The sequence below is a fragment of the Pan troglodytes genome, chromosome 15 (genome assembly GCF_028858775.2).
Source record: "Pan troglodytes isolate AG18354 chromosome 15, NHGRI_mPanTro3-v2.0_pri, whole genome shotgun sequence".
In the NCBI taxonomy this organism is placed as follows: Eukaryota; Metazoa; Chordata; class Mammalia; order Primates; family Hominidae; genus Pan; species Pan troglodytes.
In genome coordinates, this window is record NC_072413.2 from 78513861 (window position 1) to 78527596 (window position 13736).

The 13736-nt window shown below is 35.2% G+C and overlaps 1 protein-coding gene across 27 annotated transcripts in view; it reads right to left on the reverse strand.

Moving 5' to 3' along the window:
* The window catches only part of CEP128 (centrosomal protein 128), a 484430-nt gene that overhangs the window by 75620 nt on the left and 395074 nt on the right, over window positions 1-13736 (reverse strand). For 21 of the 27 annotated variants that reach the window (XR_010151259.1, XR_010151253.1, XR_010151260.1 and 18 more), the window contains one exon: window positions 9715-9738. The exons of 5 other annotated variants lie outside the window; for them this stretch is intronic. Coding sequence is in view for 18 of the 22 variants with exons in the window: in XM_063793855.1 (XP_063649925.1) it covers window positions 9715-9738 (24 nt within the window). In the remaining 4 variants the exon portion in view is untranslated. Of the gene's footprint in view, window positions 1-9560; window positions 9739-13736 lie in introns of all 27 variants that reach the window. One more of the 27 variants, XR_010151252.1, reaches the window with a different exon arrangement.

The following is a 13736-nucleotide window of genomic DNA, read 5'->3' on the forward strand; positions in this document are numbered from 1 at the left end:
TGTAATAATGTATATATATGAATATTGAGAAAAATTGGTTTTTAAAATTCCCTGTGACCATAAAGCTCTGTGTTATACATTTTTATAGACTGGATTAGCATTACAATTAATATTAGGTATATTATAAATTTTGAGAAAAATTATTAAATGTGAAATGTAAAAGAAAAAAAAAATCCAAAGCTTCCAAAAAGTATATCTCTTAATGGAATGAATATAGTTTCCTCTTCTCCCACACTGAATTAGTTCACATAATCATAGCTAAATGCGAATTTTTGTTTGAATAAGACAGGGTTTCATTTCATTTCTATTCCCATTATTTCTATAGATTTAATCACAAATCTTGTTCACATAAAAAGTACATGAGAATGAAAGTTTTGTTATAACAATGTTACTCAATTCTTGAATGTTTTCCTACTCTTCTGGTAAATATTACATAGTGATCTGTCATCAAAATTAATTTTAATAATCTATCAGCCCTACAAAGTTCCCTTTTGACTTTGTTGAAAGCAAAGAATGAGAAACCACCTGACTTACCAAAGGACTATAATGTAGTTATTTAGACCATTTACTTCCTATTTCTGGAAGGCATGCCAAAAAGGCTTTATTTGTCAAGATTTATCACGTAACTGTTTTTCGTTTAACTCAACATATACAGAAAGGGTTGAGACAAATAAAAATCTTGCTAACTTTAACACTATTCGATTACTGTAATATTTTTGATATATTTATCTTAGCATTAAATATGTTTCCACAAAAACCCCAGACCTACAGATTGGCAAAGCCAGTCCTTACTGTCAAACCAATCAGACAAATCACGCTTGCTTTATGGTATAAAAAGAGTCTGACTTCCTTTCTCAATTCAATGGAATGGTGTTAATGTGTGTCCCTGTGAAAACTGTCTCACTTTTGGATCATAATTCTAAAACAGATACATAGGTAAGGCATGGAGCTCTGCTAGAGTTTGTCACCTGGATGAAATAAAATACTGCTGCCTTTAATGATTTCTTATCAACACTCTCTTAGCTTTGATTTCTGGAGTTATACACTCTTTGATTATAGTAGAGTAGTGGAAGAGGTGAGGTTATTAAATAAAAATGTCTTCACCTCCCTCCCCAATCAACAGTATACATCTAATTCAGAACACTTCAACCCCAGTATCCCATATATCAAATACAGCTCTTTGTTCTTAACAAAAATATATGTGCAACTAAGAAGGACAAGAAGCCTTACCTCAGGGCCTTTATTAAAGAAGGCCAGCAGGCACAAAAATCTTAAATTACTCCTTTGCTTGGCACCTTAAAGTGCCTGGGAAAATTTGCCTCATGGAACTCGGGATGGGTGAGAAGTAGGCCTGTTTTTGTTGTTGTTGTTGTTTGTTTGTTTTTTAAATAAAGTGGGAGAGAGTCAATTATGAAAGGTAAGATGTCATTTCAAAGCCGAATCATTTTAGGAGAAAGTGTATCTAGAAACTGAAGCTACAAAAACCAATTCTCAGTTAGCTGGGCATGGTGGTGGGCACCTGTAATCCCAGCTACTTGGGAGGCTGAGGCAGGAGAATTGCTTGAATGCGGGAGATGGAGGTTGCAGTGAGCTGAGATGGCGCTACTGCACCTCCAGCCTGGGTGACAGAGTGAAACTCCATCTCAAAAAAAAAAAACACAAATAAAAACAAAACAAAACAAAAATATAAACCAATTCTCTTAAAACTATTTGTGCCTGACTACCTCTTGGAAGATCTTTGTATACTCCCAGGGGCATGCTACCCTAGTTAGAACATGCTGTAATTTACCAGCTCTCTTTGAACATTACTGTTGGGGTCAGGATTAATCATTTTGCAGTAAAAAGCTTTTAAAACGTTCTACTAACATGTTTCAATTCCCTTTAGTTTTTTAATTTTTTTTGGTGAAATATGTCATTGATACAAAATTTTAAGTAAAATATATACATACAGTTTAAAGAAAATGACAATCTGTGGTTTTAATTAGTGCCTCCCTGATTGCTGATGAAAAATGTCTTCTCACATGTTTCTTTTTCAATAGAGATGCTTGCTTATGCACTTTGCCCTTCTTTTGTCCCTTTTAAAAGCTTGGATACCTTTTTCTAATTGCTTTTTAGGCAATAAGATTTGGACACAAATTGGTAGTCAGTTATATCTGCTACAAATATATCCTATGTGTGGCTTTTCTTTTCACTCTTTTTATGTTGTATTTTTATTTGGTTTACAGAAGTTCTTAATTTTAACATGGTAACTTGAGTCACTTCTTTTATATGATCCATTATTCCAATGCCTTGTTTGCCTTTTTTTTTCTCTTCAGAAATCTCCTTCGGTTCCAGGGTTATGAAAATATTCAACAATTTTTTTGTTCTAAAAATCTTACGGTTTACCATTCACATTTCAGTTTTCTTTCTTTCTTTTTTTTTTTTAATTATACTTTAAGGTCTGGGATACATGTGCAGAATGTGCAGATTTGTTACATAGGTACACATGTGCTGTGGTGGTTTGCTGCACCCACGAATCTGTCATTTAGGTTTTAAGCCCCACATGCATTAGATATTTGTCCTAATGCTCTCCCTCCCTTACCCCCAACCGACATGCCCTGGTGTGTGATGTTCGCTCCCTGTGTCCATGTGTTCTCATGTTCAACTCCCACTTATGAGTGAGAACAATACATTTTTGCATCTGATATGAGACAGAGGTTCAGTTTAATATTTTAAATACCATCTATGGAAAAGTTCATCCTTACTCCACTGGTATGTGATGCCATTTGTGTCAAACATCAAGTTTTCATATGTACGTATTTCCGTTTCTGGGTTCTCTATTTGATTACACTGACTGACTTATATATTCCTTTGCCAAGACAACACCATTTTAATTTCCATAGCTTTAATACGTTTTGATACATGTTTAAGAAAACTCCCCTTACCTTGTTCTTCTTTAGAAGTTTCTTGGCTAGAGTGTCTTCTCTATAAAGCACTTGTAATTCTTTTTAAAGTTTTTTCTCTGATGTACTTTGAATTTTTTGTTACTTTTGCATTGGTATAGTTTTAATTACATTTTCTCAGTAATTGTTGCTTGGAGTTAGAAGTAAAATATCCTGTTTTTTATCAAAGAAATTGCTAAACTCTGTATTTTTTCATAATTTAACTATGAATTCCTTGGGCATTTTATATAAACAAGAACAGTATTTGCAAATATCAATTTTACTGCACTGGCTAGGACCTTCTGCACAGTGTCTAACGGAAGTTGTGGAATAGCACATCCTTTGTTCCTGGTCACAGAGGAGGGCGTCAGCATTTCAGTGCTAAGGGGATTTACCCATAGACTTTTTTCCATATGACCTTTATCAGATTAAGGAAGTTTCCCTCTATTCTTAGTTTAATAGAAGGTTTATGATGATGATGGTGGTGGTGGTAGAATCAATGCTTCTTACTCATTTATGGGGATGGCCTTTTCAAATTGTATTTCTCTCTAATCTGTCACTATGCTATAAATTACATTGATTAATTTTCTAATGTTAAACCAACTTGTTTAACCGAACTGAACTGCTGGAACAAACTCAACTTGTTCATGATGAATTATTCTTTTTAAACATTCCTAAATTAACTTTGCTAATCTTTGGTATATATTTTTGCATTCGTGTTAATGACTAAGGGTCTAAATTCCCTTACTTACTCCTATGCTTGGTTTTAGCATAAACGCTGTGCTGACTCAGGATATAAAACAGGCATGTTCCCTCTTTATCTAGTCTCTGGAAGAGTTTTATAAAACTGAAATTATCTGCCCCTAGAACATTCGGTAGAACTTATGTATAAAATTATTTGGGCTTGGTAGCCCTTTTCTGATTAAATTTCAATTGACTAAAAATAGTTGATTAAAATTATTTATTTAAAATTTAGTCATGCTATTTCTTCTTAGTTTTTGAAAATTATATTTTTCTAGGAATTTGTTTATTTCTTCTAATTTATAATTAGAAAATTATTCAGAACACTTTGCTATGTGGTTAAATTCTCCAAGACCTGTAGCTATATCCTTTTTTTTCAATCATAATGGACAATGGTCTTTTTTATTATGATTCGTTGGTCAAACAACAGACTTTACTTTGTTAGCCCTATTGCACGATTTTTTCCATTTCATTAATTTTCAGTCTTTATTTTTCCCTTCTTTTGTTTTCTTTAGGTTTTACTCTTTTAATTTCCTTTTAATATCTTATGTTGGGTGATAAGCTCATTAATTTTTATCCCTTGATTTTTAACACAGCACTTAAGCCTTTACATTTCATCATAGATAACACTACTGCTATATCTCATACATTTTAACATATTAATATTTTAATCATTCAGTTCCACAAATTTTAAAATTTACACTACATTTTTTGACCTGTGAATTGTTTAGAAGTTTGCTTTGTAATTTCTAAAAGCCTATGGTCTATATGGTTATTTTTTGGAATCTTAGAGCTACATATGACTATGTCATGAAGTTCTGGTCCATGGATATGAACAGAAATGGTATGTGCAACTTCCAGTTTCCACTATTTTCAGTTTCCGCTACAGGGGAGTTACCTGCCCTCTCGTTCTTGCATTCTTCTAGTTAGTATGCAAATATAAGGGCAAGAGGTGGCATAGGCATTGGATAATGAGGACAGAGCAACAACATATTGAGGATCATGGTGCAAAAGACAGAAGGAACAAAAAGACAGAAGGAATATAGAGTTCTAACACCATGGGGACACCACCTGCCAATGGATAGCTTATGTTTGGATTAGCACATGAGATAAATTAATTTTTATGTTACTCAACCCACTCTTATTTTGGGTGTTTCTCCAACTTTAACTAATACAAAGGTATGAGAATCGACATTATCATGGTATTAATGGAAATGAAAATAAAGACAGATTTAAAGGGTGATATGAAAAACTGAATTTATATCACCAAAGTGAATTGCCCTACAATCCCTTTCACTTCTTGAAAGGACCCTTACTGTAGTATGTATATTTTCTTTTCTTCCATGACCTCCCACTTACTAAGTTTGCTAGTTCTCTTCTCTAAACAAGGGCATGCACTTTGCCTTTACAAGCACTCTGCCTTCTGGCACCAAACTGCCCCTACTCCTAATTTTCCAAGCACATTTCTAAGGTTGGATTCCCTCCAATGTGCACTTTCCCTCTTCCTGCTTGCAGTCTCTTACTACTCCACACCATCCTGCACATTGTCACTACATTTATAGACCCCATCCACTGCACCACGATCCCTCATTAAAAGCCACCAATGGCACCCTATTGGCGTAATACCTGTGCTCCCACTTTCTACCTCCCAACCTTGTAATGCAGATGGCAGAAAATGTAAGGTGATCACAACACTCTTTCCGAAGAGCAACCAGAAAAAAATCCTTCCCAACAGAATGTTTCAGTAACTAGTACTGACCAGTATGAACTAACATTTGGGAAGGACCTATTTAGATCCTGATATAAAAGATCCCTGATGTAAAACATATAAAACCCTGATATAAAAAAATCAAGTCTAAACTGCTTGGTTTGTATTTCAGAACGCCAGAATGACTCCTCTTACTCTCTCAAACTGTTATCTATCTCTCTATACATTATCTCCTATGAACCTACAGGGGAAAAAAATGTGAAAAGGCTTTGAAATGGAACAAAAACTTAACTAGGTATCTTCAATGAAGACCTAGTTTTTGCCTAGCACATCTGTCTGGGCTTCCTGATTCTGTGGGATCTCTGTGCTCTTATTGTCTTTCAGTTTTTATAACTTTATGAGTTGCAGACAACTGATAACAAAAATGCAAATAATTTTTGTTCACAGACAATAAATTTTGTCTGGTAGGGTTCCATTGATCTTCCTTCCTCATTGTAGAAGAAGCCAATTTTGCCTTTATTTAAAATACATTTCAGCACTCTGTAGTGCCTATATATGTGTGGTTCTTTAAACACTCCTTTAAGTCATTTGTAACTTCTTGTTCATTCCCTCATTAATTAATGAGTTAAATAAACACATTTGTCACAAGTTAATTTTATATGTGTATGGGAGTCATGATTTTACCTTAAAAAATCCTTTTAACAAACCCTTTTGTTCATTACTGCCTTAGACTTCGATTACATCTCCAATATGAAAGGGCTTCTGGGGCTCTTTCTACCTCACTACTGATTCTTCATATTTCAGAAATAAATTGAAGCTCCTCTTCATGTCCTCAAACTGCAAAATCTATCATTTTCACAATGAACCCAGATCACAATGATGCAATGATGCCTCAATTCTCTTTACAATGATCTTTTCTTCAAAATAGCTTCTGAAAATGCATTATCTTTTTCATTCATGGACTGTACTTTTTGGTTTTTATCTTTCATCATTAATTCATTTAAATGAATGTGTCTTCTTTACTCAAATAGAGTACAAATTCCTTGAAGGCACTGATCACAATTTACTTTCCTTTTTTCTTCCTTGGTGTCAGCACAATGCCTCATATTGAGCCCAATAAATTTCCACTGCTGAGTCCCATCCTTGGCCCATGAGCAGGGGCTGTCAATCAAAGTTTTTTCCCATGTGATCACTTAGCTTTATTTAGGGAATCAACCCATTCTATTTTGGCTGAAGGTGGTTCCATCCCAGGAAAATTTACATTAACATTTAGTGAAGATGGTTAGAGCTTCTGTGAAACACCAAATAGCATATAGCACTGACCAGGAATTCTAGGAAATAAAGAATACATTGCCGTGCTTCTGCGGAATTTCTCACAACTATTGGACTAATGCTATTTATTCCTGAGCACAGTCTTATGTGAGGTTGAGATACATGCAGTTTGACAGTCATTCTTTCATTCTACAAATGTTTATTGATTGTCTACTATATATCAAACATTTCTGACAGACCCTGGCAACGCATTTGCAAATAAAATGCGGTTTCTAATCCAAGGAGCTTACCTGCTATTAAAGAAAGGAGGGAAAAGTTGAGGAAGACGGGGAAAAATGGGCATGTGACTGTGACCTAAGCAGATAGATAATTGGTGGCAAGCTAAATCAAGTTTCTTATTATGATGAAAAGGTGATCTTCTTTTCAGGTATTATAACTACTGCACTGCTAAAATCAATCTACTGTAAATACTCCTAATGGAATGGTGAAATTTCAAACATTTGCAGATTGATAGCACCATGATATATGCTCTACATGCAACACCTTCTGTGCTGTTAATAACAACTCAACCAAATATGGACCAACAACATTTTTCTAAGTTTTAAGCACTGACTTGGGAGAGAATAATAAATGATCTTGAGATAGCTTTCAGCATATTTGATTTTATGAACTATAAAGTACTTTATCAGTTGGAGAGTCTACCAAGTTCATTAAAATCTGTCCCTTAAAATGTCATATGAAATCAAAGGACTTCATAATATTTGATCATTAGCACTATTACTGAGCATTTTAATTTTTATGGTTTTATTTATAATCATTTCAAATTGAAACTATCAAAAAACTACTGCTGTTTAAAATCTAGTCCTTTTAATCAATTTTATTTTTCCCATGGTGACTTTTTATTTTTACCTTTATTCTTACGGGAACCTTTAGGTTAGGACATTTATGATTCTATTCCTCTGTACTTTGTTAGTGAAGAGATTAGATAAAAACAATTAACAAATACAAATAGTCATTGTTGCTGATATAATTTTCAGTTTTGCATAGTATATAGGTAGAATTCAAATGATTAAATAAGAAGTAACAAGCAATCATGGTAACCATAACATTTGTTTGGTCCTAAATATTTTCACGTGTATTTTCTCCCTTAATTCTTAGAGCAAAATGATAAAATAATTTTAATCACAACCATTTTACAGATGAAGGAAACAACAAAGAAGTCATTTGCTAAACGTTGCATAAGCGGCATTTGGTACACCAAATCCAGGTCTTCAAACTCAAAAATTACGTTTTTGTCCAGATTTTTTAAAAAAGCATTTAATTCACAGGCCAAATTCTGTTGGCAAGACACTTTCTAAGGGTAAGTAAAATATATCTGGAAGAACACTAAACATTTTATTCACCAACAATGTCATCATACTGAAACTGAGAATAGTGTACTTTCTAAATGGCCCAGTGAAATCTCAGGAAGAAGTTATTTATTCATAGGGTCTGGACATCGTCAATCAAAATCACTTGCTTGCATATTACTAAAATGTGGTCTGTAACCATCCTTCCTCTCTTCATACTCACAAATAAACATTTCATTTTTTATTAACCTTATTATCTAAAGATTTTTTTCCTGCTTGTTAAAAATATAAAAAGAAAAAAAAATCACTATGACTACGATACTTCTAATATTTTATGTATTTTCTTAGTCTTTTTAAATGTAAAATATGCACATTTAATATTTTTATCACTCTTTATATATCTTTATATATCACTTTTTCACATATTAGCACGGCAATATTTACTTTTTTTAAAACCTGACTGTTTATGGCTGCATAGTATTTCATCAAATACTTGAAAAACAGAAAGGAATAAAATTAAAATCTATAATTCTTATGTAACTGATCACTGTTGTGAGTTTTGCTTACTCTCTTCTGTTCTTTTTTTATATGCCTATATGTCATCATTAAAGTACACACCATTTTATATCTTGAAATTTTTCCATTTAATATTATAAGCCTTTGTATAACCACTGTGGCATGTTGGGTGAAAATTCCATACTCTACAAAACCATAATTTTATTGACAGTAAGTTGGTTTTCCTTTACTTTTTTTTTTGAGACAGAGTCTTGCACCGTTGCACTGGAGTGCAGTGGCATTATCTCGGCTCACGGCAACCTCTGCCTCCCGGGTTCAAGCAATTCTCCGCTTCAGCCTCCCGAGTAGCTGAGATTACAGGCTCTCACCACCACGCCCGGCTAATTTTTTTAATTTTTAGTAGAGACGGGGTTTTACCATGTTAGCCAGGATGGCCTCGATCTCCTGACCTCGTGATCCACCTGCCTCGGCCTCCCAAAGTGCTGGGATTACAGGCGTGAGCCACCGTGCCTGGCCAATTTTTGTATTTTTAGTAGAGACGGCGTTTTACCACGTTTGCCAGGCTGGTCTCGAACTCCTGACCTCAAATGATCCACCTGCCTCGGCCTCCCAAAGTGCTGGGATTACGGGCGTGAGCCACCGCTCCTGGCCAAAAATAATTTTTCAATGAATATTGTATGCATGTAGTCTTTACATCTATGAGCTTGAAAAATTATTTCTTAATAGCACATTCCTACAAGTAAGATTATTCAGAAAAAGCTGGCATGCTTGTATTATTCTTTTTGTGACACTGGTGAAAACAATGTTTATAAAAACAATGAATGTTAAAATCTTAGACTTGAAAGAATAAATAGCAACCTGATCTCAGTTTCTTATCAACCAATCCTTTTAGTGATTGTGAAATACAGTAGAAACACCAAGTATTGACTATATTTAATATATTTTTCATAAATTAGTACATCTTGACATCAGAAATACTGAGAGATGTGACCACGTAAGTATGCTCACATTTTTATTTAATTTTTTTTCATTTTAAAGTCTATATCCACGTACCTTTTATATACAGTTTAGCTTGTTTTCCCCTTTGACATCTTAGATGTAGTTTTAGAAATGATTTCTGAAACTGTTTCCTTTGGTGTGCTGTGAAATCCACATCAGGAGACAGCAGTAATTCTGATAAAAGGAGAAAGAAAATGCCCCAACTTACCGTTTCTAATGCAATTACACGGTCCTGCAAAGAAAGCATAATATATAATTATAAAACGAAGGCTGTTTAAAATTGTTTCAAGTTTACTTAATTTACAAGTATTCTATTTACCATCTATTATTAATAATTCATTTTTAAAATGTAAAAAATGAGAACTATTCAGAATGATCTCTAGAACAGAAAAATAGTCATCAAAGAATGACTGTATCTTTTTTCATCTCATTTAGTGCTAGGACTATAGAGTTTAAGAGTAAATGCTACAATTCTAGTACAGTTAATGAAAGGAATACAACCTACCATTTTTGTAATGGTAAGATTATTTATAAGATGCAAAATGTTAGATTTGATTATATGAATCAAAACTAGACAAGAGTAGTGATACAGACAAGGAATTAAGCACATATTCTAGCTCTTAATTAGGTTTACAGTGAAAAATGTGGTCTCCACAACAAGGTGAAATTCAGACATATCTTCATCAATTAAAATAAATGAGTAAATCATTATTGAAAACAAGGCAGGAAAATAAATGAGAAAGATATGGCACATGCAGCCAATCCTGAGCCCAGATAGGCCTTCATTGTCTACAGCATCTTAGAATGTTTATAGAAGGACTGGCTTTAAAAGGGGTCATTGATAACGATGCATCAAAAGCTAAATGATTAAGAAAATGTTTGTATTCTCAACTCCATAGTTGTATTCTCAAGTCTTTCCAGAGGTGACATCTATAAACAGGAAGTCTTTACCAAATAAAGACTGACTCTGAGACAAAGCAGAGTGTGAAGATCTAAGAAAATGAAAAACCATCCTTTTTGAGGTGGACCGAGGCCATTTGCCTTTGTTTTCTCTTATTTTAAGAACTGGAGGAGGTCAGGTGCAATGGCTCACGCCTGTAATCCCAGCACTTTGGGAGGCTCAGGTGGACAGATCACATGAGGCCAGGAGTTCGAGACCAGCCTGGCCAACCTGGCAAAACCCTGTCTCTACTAAAAATTAAAAAGTAGCCAGGTGAGGTGCCACGTGCCCGTAATCCCACCTACTCAGGAGGCTGAGACAGGAGAATCGCTTGAACCCAGGAATCAGAGGTTGCAGTGAACTGAGATCATGCCACTGCACTCCAGCCTGGGCAACAGAGCAAGACTACACCTCAAAAAAATAAAAATAAAATAAAAGAACTAGAGGAAATACGTGGAATCTGGATTTTTAAAAATAAAATTAATTAATCATCTAAAGAAGTGTAAAGGTAAATACTGAGTGTCAACTTGACTATATACACGGATGCAGGGTGTTGATCCTGGGTGTGTCTGTGGGGTGTTACCAAAGGAGATTAGCATTTTAGTCAGTGGGCTGAGGAAGGCAGACCCACCGTTAATCTGCTGGGCACAATCTAATCAGCTGCCAGTGAATATAAAGCAGGCAGAGAAATGTGAAAGGGGAGACTGGCCTAGCCTCCCAGCCTACATCTTTCTCCCGTGCTGGATGCTTCCTGCCGTTGAACATTGTACGCCACGTTCTTCAGTTTTGGGGCTTGGACTGGCTCTCCTTGCTCCTCAGCTTGCAGACAGCCTATTGTGGGACCTTGTGATCGTGCAAGTTAATACTGAATAACTACCCTTTATATATATATGTATATTAATATATATATCCTGCTAATTCCGTCCCTCTAAGAGAACCCTGACTAATACAAGAAGTAAAGAGAGAAAAATGGCGCACAGAATGACTCAGCCCAGGTCTCTTGTGGTCCTGCAGGGACCCACATAGATCTATGACACTTAGAAGCAGAATGAACTTGGACCCTACTGGCATTCTCTCAGTATCACACGAAATAGAGGGCTCACTTATAAAGACTTCTGCAAACTAACTTCCAGCAGTCAGACTGGGAAACAGTTGCACATTTCCACCCTGTAAACATTTGGCTATGTGGGCATGAGTTAAATGAATACATTATGCAAAATTAGCCCAAAGCAGACTGTTTCTAGCAATATAATCTGTTTAATTGCATTTTGTTGGCATAGTTAAGAGGGCCTCACCCTTACCCTCATAATTTTCATAAAATAACTGCTATGTTGTTGGTGACTTGTATATTGTCACATTTGAGCACTTCATAATAAATGCATATGATGCCTCAAAGGGGCTTTGATCTATTGTTGCCAGGCATCTTATTCATTGTGCATCTGGGACAAAAACCATTCAGCAATACTTTAATATCCTTTGCAGATTGAACAGAACGTCATTAGATGCCTTATACGAGAGAAACAGCCTTTGGGCAGTATCATATTTATATGAACCATCTTGGAAGACTGAAAATATTTACAGCCCTATTTGGGCCTTAAGTTTTCCCTATACCATGGGTTTGTGGGTTGCTATTAGTTAAGATTAACGTATTTTAAAAGCATACCTAGAACTGACTTGAAATAGGCGATTTCATATAATGTCAAAACAGAACAGATTTAAACTGTCTGTCCTAATTCATATCTTAGTGTTTAGCAGAGATAAACTGATAGCATTGTAAGTTGTGTATGAGTACCTTCATTTTACTTAATTTTTTATTTTAAAGGAAATATGTGCCTAGTTTATGTGACTATTGACTCAAATGGTCAAGACAACTCCATTTTGTTGAAATACGAAGGTCTATATATATATATTTGTTTTGTTTTGTTTTTGTTTTTGTTTTTTTGGGACAGAGTCTCACTCTGTCGCCCAGGCTGGAGTGCAGTGGCATGATCTCGACTCACTGCAAGCTCCGCCTCCCGAGTTCACGCCATTCTCCTGCCTCAGCCTCCCGAGTAGCTGGAACTACAGGTGCCCGCCACCACATCCGGCTAATTTTTTTTATTTTTAGTAGAGACGGGGTTTCACCATGTTAGCCAGGATGGTCTCGATCTCCTGACCTCGTGATCCACCCGCCTCAGCCTCCCAAAGTGCAATAAATAAATATATTTGAATCCACTTTAGTTATGTTTGTTTGCCTATAACCTACTCTATTCCAAAATGGTACTGAGACAGCTTTTAATAAAAAAACTGTATGTCAAAAGACATGAGGAAATTAGAAAAATAGAAAATTTAGTTCATTAACCTGACTTTCAGTAATTCAATATGCCAATCAACAATAGCTGATAAGATACCAGCCATTGTAGTCAATTACTGATTTTGTCTAAATTATAGTTTTCAGTCTCAATTGTAGGCTGTAAATAAAGAGAAATTACTAGTCTTCATGAACGTCTTATTTGATTTTAAAATTTAAGAAATGCATTTTGAAAACTTAAGTGGTTATGGTTGACACTGTTCTTGGTAAACAAAGTTAGTTATATATCTTTATATAAAAAATTATGCTACTGTGTATCATTATTCTCAATGGAAAATAAGCCAACAACAGTGTAGCTTTTCTTTTCTTTTTTTTTTTTTTTTTTTTTTTTTTGGAGACAGGGTCTCCCTCTATCATTCAGGCTAGAGTGCAGTGTCACAATCAGAGCTTACTGCAGCCTATACCTTCCATGCTCAATTGATCTTCCCACCTCAGCCTCCCAAGTAACTGGGAGTATAGGTGTGCACCACCACACCCAGCTAATTTGTTTTTTTTACTTTTTGTAGAGATGGGATCTCACTATGTTACCCAGGGTGGTCTTGTACTCCTGGGCTCAAGCAATCCTCCTGCCTCGGCCTCCCCAAATGCTGGGATTACAGGCATGAACCACCACACCTGGGCCAATACTGTCAAAGCTTTGATACGCTTCATGATTAAAAAAGAAAAAGCCAGTATATGTCCTAGAATGAACATATAATTACAACAAAATAAATTATATCTCCATAACCTCTCCCATTTTACCCAGAGCTGCCTTTGTAATTTTTCCCTTTTTCTTTAATCCATAATTTTCATTTAAACAGATTTAAGTTCAACCTGCAGGTTCATTACTCCACCCACCCCTCCAAACCACCAATCCCTGAAGCCCACTCTCAACACACTCCCAGGGCTTAATCCTGAAAACAAAAGTAAGCATTGCTAGAACAACGAAAGGGCATTAGGA